The 14,034-nt window shown below is 46.9% G+C and overlaps 1 protein-coding gene across 46 annotated transcripts in view; it reads left to right on the top strand.

Moving 5' to 3' along the window:
* The window catches only part of myo18ab (myosin XVIIIA b), a 120,062-nt gene that overhangs the window by 57,242 nt on the left and 48,786 nt on the right, over positions 1-14,034 (top strand). For 39 of the 46 annotated variants that reach the window (XM_088616013.1, XM_088616011.1, XM_088616012.1 and 36 more), the window contains 12 exons: positions 522-628; positions 1,463-1,639; positions 1,790-2,000; positions 3,928-4,070; positions 4,762-4,862; positions 5,633-5,696; positions 6,316-6,460; positions 9,819-9,992; positions 10,516-10,606; positions 11,117-11,309; positions 12,909-12,962; positions 13,440-13,526. In XM_088616013.1, the coding sequence (XP_088472139.1) occupies positions 522-628; positions 1,463-1,639; positions 1,790-2,000; positions 3,928-4,070; positions 4,762-4,862; positions 5,633-5,696; positions 6,316-6,460; positions 9,819-9,992; positions 10,516-10,606; positions 11,117-11,309; positions 12,909-12,962; positions 13,440-13,526 (1,547 nt within the window). The remainder of the gene's footprint in view (positions 1-521; positions 629-1,462; positions 1,640-1,789; positions 2,001-3,927; positions 4,071-4,761; positions 4,863-5,632; positions 5,697-6,315; positions 6,461-9,818; positions 9,993-10,515; positions 10,607-11,116; positions 11,310-12,908; positions 12,963-13,439; positions 13,527-14,034) is intronic. The other 7 variants (XM_088616016.1, XM_088616015.1, XM_088616014.1 and 4 more) reach the window with 1 other exon arrangement.

Raw genomic sequence — 14,034 nt, 5'->3', positions numbered from 1 at the left:
ACATGGACCACAGGGTGAGCGCCCCCTGCTGGCCCCACTAACACCTCTTCCAGCAGCAACCTTAGTTTTTCCCAGGAGGTCTCCCATCAAGGTACTGACCAGGCTCACACCTGCTTAGCTTCAGTGGGTTGCCAGTTGTGAGTTGCAGGGTGATATGGCTGCTGGCCATGCGGTATAATAGCACTGCGGTGCAGCACAGACTGCCATCTCACTGCAGCTGTCTTGCCTTCTTCCACTGACTGGCCAAGTCAAGTTCTCCCAGAGCGCCTGCTCTTCATGGGGGACACCTGGGTTTGTTCAAAAAGGGGGGGCACAGGAGGTGGGGTGTTGGTGCAGTTTGGCCCTGCTGGTCTGCAGCAGTCTGATCTTCCATGAAATGTTTACAAAGAAAATGGTGTGCATGAAATTTCAAATTATTCCAGAAGAATGCAAAGAGCCGCAATGCCAAACAGCTCTAGACTAGGCGGGCGCAGTTATTTGCCGATTGCCACCTGTGTAACTGCCTCGTTCTCTTCTTTTAGCAACGCTGTTGAAGACGGAGGAGGGCAGTCTTCCGGAAGGAAAAGTGAAGATTAAACTGGAACATGACGGGACGATACTGGACGTGGACGAGGATGACGTGGAGAAGGTCACTTCTGAAATGAAATTAAACGTGATGATGTCACATCATCAGAGCTGTCTGACACACAGCTGTGTGGTGGTCAGGACAGATCTCCAGAGTCACTAAGCTCTGAGGTGTAGTAAACAAACAGGTTACAAAGTCCCTCTAGAGAAGGTGGTGAAATTGCAGGGCAGTGCTGTGAGGCTTTTCTGTGGGATTGCTCAGTTTGGCTCCCTCATCTTGCTGGCATTCTTCCTCTGTTCCTTTTCCTCAGACACGCAGCTGCATGGTCAGTACGCCAGTTTGAATTTATTCTGTGACTTTTGGAGATTCACATGACTTATTGGAAGCAGGAAGACCATGTCTTATAAGACACAGCTCCTGTCTCCTGCTTGGACCCTTGGCTGGGCTCAGCTGACTGGCCTGCAGAAATGCTCACTGATTTTTCAGGGAAGGCGTTGATTAGTGAACAGTGTTCTTCAGTGTTGGTGTCACTGGGGGGAAGAAAAATTCTCCAGTCCAGCCTGTTTGAGGGCTGTGAGAGCTGCTGTGATACAACCTAGTGGGGACTTCAGAATCTCGCAAGTTTCTGCTCGGCAGCTTGACAAACTGAAATGAATAATTTAAGAATCTTATTAATAAACTCTGTGATTCTCTCCGTGGATGTAAAGTTTCTGGTTTTCCTCTTGTTTGATATTTCCCGGCCCCCCGCTTTGATAACACAAGATCTTTTGAAACGCCAGGCAGTGTGAGTTTAAGAGTCGATACCGCCTGGGCATTCAGGAACAGTCAGGTGACTTTGACCCTTTCCACCCCCGCATGGTGGTTGCTAACCTTCGCCCCCCCCGCTTTCTCCAACAGGCGAACCCCCCTGCGTATGACAGAGTGGAGGACCTGGCTGCTCTGCTCTACCTCAATGAGTCCAGCGTCATGCACTCCCTGCGCCAGCGCTATGGCGGCAACCTCATCCACACCCACGCTGGGCCCAGCCTGGTGGTCATCAACCCCATCAGCGCCCCCTCCATGTACTCTGAGAAGGTACTGCCTGCTCCACTGTCTGCCAGCCGGTTCGCTCCTCATTCATTACCCAGTGTACAATTATAAGAATTCCTTACCCTTATACAGCGCTTTTCCGGACGCTCCACTCAAAGCGCCCTTACCTTCTCTCCCCTCCTGCCCCGCCGACAGGTCATGCACATGTTCAAGGGCTGCCGGAGGGAGGACTCCGCCCCCCACATCTACGCCGTGGCCCAGGCCGCCTACCGCAACCTGCTGACCACCCGGCAGGACCAGTCCGTCGTGCTGCTGGGCAAGAGCGGCAGCGGGAAGACCACCAACTGCCAGCACCTGGTGCAGTACCTGGTCTCCATCGCCGGCAGCACGGGCAAGACCTTCTCCGGTGAGGGCAGCCGCCCAGACGCACGCCCGTGCCCCCAGGCACGACCCACTGCAGGCACCGCCAGGCCAGCATGAGGTTGCCAGCCCACCGTGCTACATTTGCACTCTTTGCATTTTTCACTGAATAAGCAAAAGTTCAAATCTGATCGTCGTGTGGGAGTGCGAGGTCATGCTGTTCCTGACGGGAACGTGACGGATCATGCTGGTGCTTCGGCAGGTGGCGCCAGTGGTTGGGGGCTCTGGGATCTTGACCAGGCGGCCCTGGGTTCAGATCCCTGGCAGGTCAGGGGCTTCACCCAGATAGCTCCAGGAAACCCAGCCCGTTAAATTAGTAGTTGAACTGTGTGAGTAAAAAAAACATTGGTAGCTCTAGCCTCTTTAAGGTGCTTGGAAAATAACAAACATCTGCCAGATAAAGTCATATTAATAAAAAAGTTTGGGCAGCCCATAAATAATGGAGGGCAACATATAAAAGCACATCTGGATGTTCTTGTTACAGTTTCTGATCTGTGTTTGCATAATGGCTTGTTTAGCTGAGCTTGATTACACCAGGGGTTGAATGACCTCCTTCTTGCTGGTCACCTGAATGATTTTAACCCCTGTCCTCAGGTGTGAAGGAAACATTTCTCTGGCCCCTGCTGCTATGTGCTCTCTTCCTCCAGCGTGGCAGAGTCACTGCGTTTTTTACTGCACAGCAGCCCTTCCTCCTTCACAGCTTGAGCCAGTTCCTTACAGACCGGATCTGTGCTCCTAGCTGTTCGAATCAGGGCTCATCTGCCTGACTGATCGCCACACGCAGAGCTGTGTTTGATTTCTGTACATTTAGCAATCATCGCTGTGGCGATGCAGCTTTCCAAGGGGATGGGGAGAAGCCCGTAAAAGCGCCAGCTCATCGATCGGGTGCTTCTGTCATTGAAGAGCAGTGATGAATGAGTGGCTGGTAATGACTTGCAGAGGAGTGCTCAGATAATTAGCTGTGCTTATCAAAGTGTTTCAGTAGTTTTTAACTTTTAATTTGCTAATGAAATTGGCGGCAGTGATCAACTGTGCCATTAAGTGATGTGTTATTATCTGTGTTTGCAAAGGAAACGGCTGACTGTGGGCGTGAGCTCTGAGGTAGTGAAACCTAAACAGCTCTGTCAGTGGTCTGTCTGTGATTAACACTGAACACCGAGGTGTGAAACTGGAAGAAGTAATAAAAATAACATGACTGTGAAGAATGACCTGTTTCTGGGAAATGGGGTTTATTCCTGTTTCCTGTGTCTAGTTTTCATAAACATGTACAGTGTAAAAAATACCTTCCAGGCACACAATATTTAGAAGATGACATATAGTGTAGACATATGCATTATTTGCTCAAATTAATAAAAATTGTAACAAAAACTGGAAATCTTGTGTAGGTTTTGAGCACTGAATTGAAGTATGTGTGAACTTTTTTTTTTTAATCACTAAGTCAATTCAGAACTGCCCCAACCCCCTCCTTGGTTTTCAGTATGTGCACTTGTGCTGTATAGCACTGGTCCGATGTGTGTTCCTTGCTTCACCTGTCCAGGTTTTGCAGGAGCTACACTCACCAAAATCTGCACCTCTGCACGCTGAATGGCTCTCTATCATCAAGTACAAAAAACTCGCACAGAGGAACTCCAAACTGCATTAGATTTGCACAGCTGCATCATAGACTTCCTTGCAGTCTCAGTAGAGGTACATCAGCTGATGCCCTTCCGCAGGGCCTGGACTACACCGTTGCAGATCTCACAGCCAAAAGAGGCTTGCAAATTAAAAGATGCCCTAAAGCTTGATATTTATCATGCGTCATTAACTTGTAACTACTTCCTCACTGATCACAGTGGGAAGTGCACCATGCTAAAGAGGGGCCTGGATTCCTTGCTGCACAAAATATGTCTCGCTAATGTCCGATGCCTTTCCAGCGGAGAAGTGGCAGGCGGTCTACACCATCCTGGAAGCCTTTGGGAACAGCGCCACCACCATGAACAGCAACGCCAGCCGCTTCTCGCAGATCGTGTCACTGGACTTTGACCAGGCTGGCCAGGTGGCATCGGCGTCCATCCAGGTACTGTGAGAGCCTAGAGGACACGCCCAGTACTCTGGGCAATCCAGTGCAGAAACTCCCCGGCCCTGCACACACTGTGGGCATAGCCCATGAGGTGCCCATCTTTCTTACAATGTTTGCATGTTTTTTTAACTTGAAATTGGTGATCATTTCAAAGACACCACTGACTGAATTTGAGTTTTATCAGAAAGGCAGAGCAGATTGCGTGGTGGTCAGTGCTGTGGCCTCACGGCTCTTGGATTCTGGGTTTGATTTTGAACTGGGGATTCTTCAGTAAGAATTTTGCAGTTCTCCTCCATCCCCTCCCCCCCACACACACATTCAAACGTGTTTTTTCCAGGGATCTGCCCCCTTCCAAAGACATGCTGGCATGCTGGCTTAATCAATGTCTCTAAATTGTCCCTTTGTGTCTGAATGTGCCTTGTGATGGACTGGCATTCCACTTAGGATGTCCCCTGTACTTCCGGGACAGGCTGTGGATTGCCAGGAGAGTGAATTTGTGCCCTCTCTAAAACTCACCTGGCTGCTGAGTAATTAAGACCTATTGGAGCACACCAAATTGTGTGGCCTCACCCACAGTTATGCCTGTAATTGCTCCAATGAGTGCCACCTGAATCGGCTTACCAGCCCCTGCTTGAGAGGGGGTAATGGTGTAACTGGGTGCTGACTGGGTGCCCTTGCCTTCACTCAGACCATGCTGCTGGAGAAGCTCAGAGTGGCCAAGCGGCCCGAGGGAGAGTCCACTTTCAATGTCTTCTACTACATGATGGCCGGAGCCGACAGCTCTCTCAGGTACCCGACTGCTTTTATTTTGACAGAAATTATTTGATCTGTGCTTTATTTTTGTGTTTTTCATAGGTGGAACTGATTGTTCTGCCAGCCTATACTGTATGCTTCTTCGTGTTTGTCCAAAGTATTAGGCTAGTCCTTACCAAGTCCTAACAATAGGTAAATCTAACCTCATGTGACAAATAACATTCACTCATTTTACTTTGTCATTATTTATTAAACAAGAAAATCAGCAAACATTCAGGAGTCTTGTGAGACAAAGTGCACCCTTACTGCTTCCATATCAGCTAAGAAGGTAATTAGAAATAGGTGCTGCAAAACAAGTGCACATGATTAGTGATTAACTCAGGAAGTGCTTTCACCTGTACATAAAATCAGAAACTTTGTTTGGTCATGCCTAGGTGAAATATCTGTGATAAAGAATCATTCTAGTGAGAGAGACCAGATGACACAATGGACAAACAACTGGCTCAGTGCAGTGTCATTCAGTGCCTTTTCCATTGCCTGTCTACACCCAGGGAGTTAAGCTGTTCGCTAGCTGAGAACTGGAGTACTCGGTGCCCCCTGACTCCCTCATGTGCAGTTCACCCCCCCCACCAGGCGAGGGCAGGGTTGCTGAGAACCCGCGGGGGCTTGTCAGCTGGCTTTGCTGGCCGTCTGCGTTGATCCCCCTCCTTGAGGTGCCGTGCATCAGGCCCCGCAGTAACGGTGCAGCGCGACACCTAGAAAGGGCAGGACGCCGTTTTCATGATTGTTTTCCGTTTCTCCCGCAGGACTGAGCTGCACTTCAACCACTTCGCCGAGAACAGCGCTTTCGGCATTGTCCCCCACTCCAAGGTACGGAGTCCTGCCAGCCCTGGGCAGTGGCTGTGTGCAAGGCATTGAAACAAAGGGCTGTTTTATAAAGCCTCACACAGCCACCTCCTGTTAAAATAGTCTTGGGAAATGTGAAACCGAGATGGAGGCTAGTTCCCACTACACTCTGTCCTGTGGCGTTTCGATAGCCAAGCCCACTCTGGTGCAGTCGTTCTAATGTTTTGTGTTTAATGAATGGAAGAAGACTTCTTTTTCGGAACTGGGCTGGTAAGTTGTTATGCGGGAGCTGTCTCTGTCTTCCAGCTGGCAGCTCTGCATCCTACATGTGTGAGAAATGCCTTGCCCTGCCCCTGCGCAGTGGCGCAGACTGCCACACATGAGGCAGCGCTCTCCGAGGCCAGACAGCAGAGCTGTCAGGCTTGGTTAATGAACTTCACCGGGGGACGGAAGTAAGCTACATTCGACTGAAATGATCATGCATCCCGTCCTCCTCTGAATTTCAAATAGCTTGTTTTTCATGTGTAAGTGTGCTTGTCTGTGGCGTCGGAAAAGATGCCTTTGCAAGTTTAAAACCAACCGGAAGAAAAAAAACCCCACAGACGCACAAAAACGGTTAATTTCCATAATCATGCTTTCATAGCCTGAAGATAAACAGAAGGCATCCCAGCAGTTCACTAAGCTGCAAGCTGCGATGAAAGTCCTCGGGATTTCGTCAGAGGAGCAGAAAGCCTTCTGGCTCGTCCTGGGAGCAATCTACCACTTAGGGGCAGCTGGTGCCACCAAAGGTAAGAGCCTCTCATCTCGTGTGGCCCTGTCTCCTGGAGGCAAGATGAGAGAGCAGGAGAGCTGCAGGTGCTCCTGTGATAGGAGCCTCTGTCGCAGCACGCCAGACAGACAAGGCTGTTGTTCTGATTAATGTGCTGTGTCCCGAGATACGCTGCCTTTCAGCCCCGTGCCAGGGTATTTTGGAAGTGGGCAGGAGCAGGGCTGGTTATCTCTGGCAGGAGAAACTGAATTTCAGCCAGCGAACAGCAAACAATCTGAAATTCTTTCAAGAAAATAAAAAGTAGATACATTTGTACACCATCAGCTTGTATATTTCTTTAAATAAGCGCTCCAATTACCTTGCAAATGTTTTTTCGGACAAGGTTGTGAGTTCTAATGATGAGACTCAGGCACACTGCCTCTTTATCTAGGGAGAGCAGTACTTCTCCGTGCTGTGGATGTGTTCTGATCCCATTGTAATACTGTCGATGGCTCTCTGTGGCTAATTGGGAGTGGTGTTTTCACAGGCACACAAGTGGTTAGGAGGAGGAAGAGATCTGATTAACAATTTGTGCTTTTCCTGCTGTTAGCAAAGTACTGACCCAAAAAGCACACTGTGTTCATTCTTGCAAGGTACTCTTTAAATGTCAGGTCACTCAAGGCTTAGTAATCTGTGTGCTCAAACCACTGACCCCACCAAAATGGTCTAACTGCAAGATAAATATGGTTTTAAGTTAAGTAAAATGATGTTCTTTCCAATTATCTTTTTTAAAAAGCCTCCCTGAGGTGTATTGATTTAAATTTAAATAAGATACTAACAAATACAGATTTAATCAATTACTGTATGTGTGTGTGTGTGTGTGGGGGGGGAAACACAAAGAAAACATTAGTCCTTCCTCCTTTAGGAGGAGAAAACCACCTTGAAGCTCTTTTAATTTGTTAGAGTGGCCAGGTTATAGATCTGTGTGGCTGGGTTTTGGCTCAGCAGCAGCTTGTGAATGAGGAGAGAGATTTCTTCTGTTCTAATGAAGATGGATGTCTCCCCACTAGGAATGTTTATTCATAGCCTCTAATATTGCCTTTCCTGCAGTTTCGGTCGTAGACGGATTCGGTAATGAACTTTTTAATCATTCGGTTCCAGACTATTCTGTCTTGGCATTTTTTTCCCACCATTGTCTGTGTGTTTCATGAGGGAACTCTGTGGAACAGCGGCTTCTTGAAACAGCCCCTGTCAGTCAGCTCAGCACAGTCCCCTGCTACAAAGGGCTGCTCGTTGTCACTCGCACCTGAACAAATTCACCACACTTATCTTACTGTATATGGTTCAACCTTCAAAGCCTTTTGCTCCAGTGCAAGGTGTTTTCCCCAGGATTATGGGAAAATATTTATTTTCTAGCTTTTTAGTAGCATAGAGGGTAAACCTGCTGCCTCACAGCTCTTGGGTCACAGGGTTCAATTCCAGCAATTCCGGGGTATCTTCTGTGTGGAATTTGCATGTTCTTCCCATGTGCCTGTTGGGTTTTTATCCAGGTGCTATAGTTTCTTCCCTCCTCTAATTTGTGCCTGTGCTGTGTGATGGACTGCGGTCTCTTTCAGGTTGTAGTTCCACAGTTCTGTAGTTCTGGAATACTGTGACCCTTGCCAGGATTAAATGGCTTGCTGACAATGGATGACGATGGCAAATGGGGACTCAGGTTTGCTCTGGTGCAAAAAGGTTTAGAAAATCACAGTGTCTATACTAAAGAAACAAGAGACTTTGAGTGTAGTACATGCTGCATTCATTGACCTCACAGCTTGCAGTCGTGGAAGCTGTGCTAGCATATAGAATACATATACATACACAAATAAACACATTGCATGTGCACAAAGATGCATGCATATCTCTATATATATCCGCCCTGTCCCTCTCAGTTAGTTGTCAATGAAATGGGCACTGTAAGATAACCTGTGACAAGTAAAAACTAGAATTTTAGAGACTTTTACACCACAGAATTCTCTTTTCCTTTTGCAGCTCTGTGCATTGTATCAAACAGTTACTTGCTATTACGTGTGCCTGTACTTCTTGTGTATCTTGCCAGCATCTTTAAATAGCTTCTTTGAGACTTTGTAGCATTTTTCCATCAGCCCTTGGATACTAAGTCACACCACTAGGGGACAGCAATGGTCTGCTGTGTTGTTACCGGAGGGATAAAATGCTGTTTTCTTCTGCGGGAAGTTTAGTGCTCTCTTCAGCTGCAGTTAAGATTCTGTATCGAACACAGGATCACAGAACTTTGAGCAAAGTTTGTACTTTATATTGACCCTTCATTTATTCAGTCTGTAGAGAAGTGACACTAGTGAACTTGTCATAAGTTGTACTGTTTCTTCTGTCTCCTGAAAGCATGCCTTACTTCACCTGCTTCTCTTAGGTGTGATTTTGTGAGCATTTTCAGTGCATGGCATTGTGTTCTACGTACAGAATGCAGTTTATAACTTGTCCAGACTAGCACCCTGCGTGTCTGTTTGATGTAGATGAATGACAGCCGTGGTATTTTGGTGTTATTCTAACAACCTCTTTTTGCTTGCATGTTGCATGCTGCTCCGTTACAATGCAGAAGCAGATGAAGGTAAATCTTATTCCTTGTTTGTGTTTTATATTATCATTTATAACCAGACGTTTGGCCTTTTGATTTTTTTTGTTTTGTTCTTTCATCCTGTTCAGAAACACTTTCCATGGCTTCCTAAGGCAGTGGCTGTCACTGTCTCCCATGTAGATAAAACTGCAAGATCGCAATGTTAAAATTTAAAGCCGGCTCTTTGATGTCGGAAATCTTATTTACATTCATTTTACTGCTAATTCTGTTGGACCCCAAGCAGAAATGAAAGCTTGTCCTTTAACAGATAGTTTCTTTTTAACAATTAATTATATAGACCCAAGGGAAATACTTTCCTTTTTTGTTATTTTTTTATTCTACACTTGCTCTTCCAATTATTTTTGTGCTCCTTTTCCAAATATGTTGTATGAATATGAATTGAAAATTCCAGTTCTAAACCCCTGGAATCAAATCACTTGAGGTCTTGCGACTACTTTATACCTAAATATGTTCCCCTTACAGAAAGTGTTGTATCATTAACCTTTTAATACTAAATACTAAATTGTTTCTGGCTTTCTAAGAAATTATATTGTTTCAATATAGCAAATAACACTCATTGCGTGTGAGCTTTGTGTAAATATTTAACGATCAGTGCCGTATCTTTATCTTGTTTATGGTTTGCAATGTAGTTTACTCTCCATTTACCATTTTCCATGGCTTTGCAATTTCACTATGCATTTGCTCTTGTGGGGGGTTTCATATGTTAATGAACTGACATTGCCCGGTGTTGGTGTGCACTTGGCAGCTGGCCGGAGACAGTTCGCGCGCCACGAGTGGGCACAGAAGGCCGCCTATCTCTTGGGCTGCACCCTGGAGGAGCTCTCCTCCGCCATCTTCAAACACCAGCCCAAGGGCGCCCTCCAGAGGTCCACCTCCTTCCGCCAGGGGTCCGACGACTTGGGCTCGGGAGACGGCTCAGGTAGGAAACGGAGCGTGCTCACACCCGCAGTGCAGTCGGCGCCCTGCCAGATGAATGTGTGACCTTTCGAAAGACGACCTACATGTAGGAAGGTGCCAAGCCTGCATGAGTGACTTTGTGTTAGACACATGCGAGATGCACTGTGCTGTTAAAGGAGAAGTATCAGATTTTGCTAGCATGGAGTCATGGTCATGACTTGTGCACTAGGGCAGTGTGTCACCTGCCAGCGCGCCAGTGTGTTCCCTTCACAGCTGGGTGTGTTATAGTATTAGATCGCTGCCTAAAGACAGGGATAGACACACTGTGTGCAGCTGCTCTAGCCCCTACGTTAACAGAGATTCTCGTTTCTTGAATAAAATATGAATTTCTATTTTGTCTACAAGTACTACAGCAGAAATTTGAGTCGTGTCCTTCCCTTGGGAGTCATTTTGCATTATCATCTGTTGTCTGCAGCATGTGATCTTCCCAGTGTTGCTTGTGATCATTTCATATTTGTCCCGGAATTATGTTTCTCTCCTCCCAGGACCCAAAATAACAGCGCTGGAGTGTTTGGAGGCCATGGTCTCAGGCCTGTACTCGGAGCTCTTCACTCTCCTCATTTCACTCGTCAACCGGTCAGTGAGCAGTTGCTTTTTTTCCCCCCGTTAAAGTGGTATTTCGTTCTTCCGCTGTGTGCTCAGGAGGCTCTGAAGATAGAAAAACCAAAACCGGCGATCTCATGCTTGGGTTAAGAAAAGTCTTAGTTTCCCTCTGTTTCATATAACTTGCGAACGGCACAGTTTCTCTCGTTTGGCACTAGCTGACTTTTATTATGTTCCCGATAACCTCAGGGAATATCTCAACTCCTTTCTGAGGTATATAAATCGCGGAACATCTTTCTTCATTTCCTGTTTCCCAGACGTTTCTATTAGTCCTGTGTGCTGAATGTGCGTTTATATATATGTATGAGTGCCATCTTAGGCGAAGCGGTGAAATGGAAATTTTAGTCATTATCCCCAAGGATGTCCTTTTTTCTTGCCGTCTTATGTAAATGTTGATGTCATGATCGCAATCGTCTCCCCGTCTCACCCTCCGCCGCCTTGCTTCTGACTCGTCTCTCGGCGTCTCTGCCCCTGCTCTCTCAGAGCCCTGAAGTCCACTCAGCACTCTCTGTGCTCGGTGATGATCGTGGACACCCCCGGCTTCCAGAACCCCCGGCTGGCCAAGCAGGAGCGCGGCGCCACCTTCGAGGAGCTCTGCCACAACTACGCCCAGGAGCGGCTGCAGACGCTGTTCCACGAGCGCACGTTCGTTCAGGAGATGGAGCGATACAAGGAGGTATCGGCTGCCCGCTGCCCTGCCGTTTTCAGGTTCCCCTGGAGGTTAAATCCCGATCTGGGACTTGAGGAAAGGGAGTTTGCTCCTTCCTGGGTCTAGGCTAATTATGCTAGATTCCCTGAGCCATGTGGGCTCACTAGTGAAGCACAATGGAACGCTCTTTCTTACAATAGAGCTTTAGTGCTGTTGGAGTCTGTCTCCTACGCACAGCGGTCACTGCCTGCCCTAGTGTGGCAATGGCCCATTGTGATGATGTGCCCCACCGTTAGACAAATAGAATGGGCACCAGGTCAAAGAGGCCCGGAGGACGTTCTCCAGCAGTGATGATGAGCTATGGAGGGAATTCGTGGTATGTGTTCCCATTGTGAAGTAACCTTACCCTTCAGCCGCCCCCTCTTGGCACATGCCCCAGAAACTAGGTGACAACGACGGGCAGCTCTGTCCGTGGCTCCCCTGCAGCCCAGGAGGGCTTTTGCCCTGCTGGTGAGTCCCACCTGGCGTAGTAACGAAAAACTGTCTTCCCACCTTTTTTATCTATTCGAGTGACTCCGTTGCTGAAAGTGCAGCCACTGGGCTCACACAGGGAAGCGGTTCTGTTTTCCTCCCCAGAGCGTGATCCTATTGCCCAGTGCAATGCAGGAGAATGGACAGGCGCACATGGTATTGTCTACTCTGGAGGAGACTGCTATATTACTTGCCATCCCTTGCTGACCAGGGAGCAGATCTGTTTAGATACAAACCTGTTTTGGTAAAATTCCTGTAGGTGCCTAGTCGTGGCACCTGTGAGGCACATGAGTATGCATCCAATTGTGTTTCAAGTTGCCATCATAATAAGAGCACCGGCCACGCTTTGCACATTGTCGGAGTTAATGTGATGAATTCATGCTGCTGTGTAAAGAAGTGGTCAAAGGCAGCCCTACCCCCCATTGAGCTGAAGCATACTTTTCCAGACCGTATTCCTAGAGAGCCACCTCACTGCTCTCGGGCTGCTGAGGCAGGCCTTTGCTTTTCCATCTCCGATGATCTCACTCCATCAGCTGCTGTGCTACTGATGTTACAGGGCCCTATGCGCAGAGCCAGGCCTGGAATCTGTTAAACGGAAGTTAACGCCATCTCATTTTGAAAGCCGGTCCAGAAAAAGCCATTGTCGAATTGCCATGCCTGGGGTGCTGCCCAGGATTGTGCAGACGTGGACTGCATGAAATGATTATTCATGATATCCCCATTGGATCTCAAGTGGAAGACGAGGGGAGCAACTGACTGGGAAAGAGGTTGTCCCATTCTTTTAGTTGTTGAGCGTCGGCTGTTATGCAACCAAGTGCCACTGATTTCAACTAAGAGAGATGTGAGCTTGAGGGGGACAGATGAATTGAACGTCGTAACACCTGAAAACATGATTGTGTTAAAGAATTCCCATCCTAACTAGTGCAGTTGATTTTTTTCACAAGGTGGCAGCTAATGCATACAGATCAGTCAGTGTACTGAATCCCCCTGTCTGTAAAATATGATAATCATTGCATGAATCTCAAAAAGTGTCATTGGCTGATGTGTAACCAGATACATGGATGAAATCTTTAAACGTCTTTTCCCTCTTTACAGAGTAGAACAGCCGACAAGTCTTATACACCTGACAGCTATACTGGTGCAGAAAAAGTATAAACTTCGCAAAAGCTTTTTAATTTGACTCTCTACTGTCTCTGTAAAAAAAAAAAAATCATACTTGATCTCAGTACATGTTCATAACAATGAAATAATAATCATATGAACTGTAATTTGTTAATTTGACAATCATTTGTTTTCTGTGTGAAAATTAAATTGTTTTTTGTGTCCCATTTATCAAAATGTTTTTCGCTGTTCAGCGGGTAAGGACAGCTGAAATACCAAGACTCAGCTTTTAATTTTAATGAGGGATCCCCCATCAAACAAAATATTCTAAATTTCTTTTTTAATGCGATTCATCTTAATAGGCATTCATTCCCCCGCTGGAGAAAAAACCTTTTGATAACTAGGGAATTGTAGTTAAATAATAAAAATGATTTACCAATGACTAATAGACTGACTTCAGCCAGAGCCATAACTTCAAATTATAATGCGATTTTAGGTACTAATCAACCTTCTGTCCCCATCTAGGAAAACATAGAGCTTGCATTAGATGACATAGAGTCCAGCACATCACTGTCTGTAGCTGCTGTAGACCAAACATCACATCAGGCTCTGGTAAGAGAGTTTCTTTCATGCCTGTTTTTTAGCTTCTGTGCAGCTCCTTTCTGCCAGTCACACCTGCTTGCCCGCACCACAGAAACAGGGAGGGAGGGCACTTTGTTTGCTCAGATCCTCTGGGTCTCTGGGTCATCCAGATCCACCTGTCCAGCTTCTCGTAATCCACTCCTGTGCTTCCTGTAAAATATTCCAGACACGTGCACCTCATGTCTCCGAGCGGGGCGGAACCCTGCGTGGGTCTGATTTGCAGAATATTAAGGTGTTTCTTGCTTTGTCCCTTGCACATTCCCCTAGCCACATCTTTAAAGGCAATTTAATGGTGGACGTGCTTTGTCCTTGGATGTGCCAGAGTGTCTGTCTTTTCCATGAAAGATCAAATTATTCTAAGTACTGCATTAATAGTGTTCTTGATGTAAGAGAGTAGGGGAAAACACAAGTTGCCTGACAGCTATAAAGCAAAAGTGTCATTAAAACATGAGCATAGAACAATGCTGAATAATGGTGG

The sequence above is a fragment of the Lepisosteus platostomus genome, chromosome 22 (assembly GCF_059453375.1).
Source record: "Lepisosteus platostomus isolate fLepPlt1 chromosome 22, fLepPlt1.hap1, whole genome shotgun sequence".
Lineage (NCBI taxonomy): Eukaryota > Metazoa > Chordata > Actinopteri > Semionotiformes > Lepisosteidae > Lepisosteus > Lepisosteus platostomus.
This window is presented reverse-complemented; position numbering and strand designations above follow the sequence as displayed.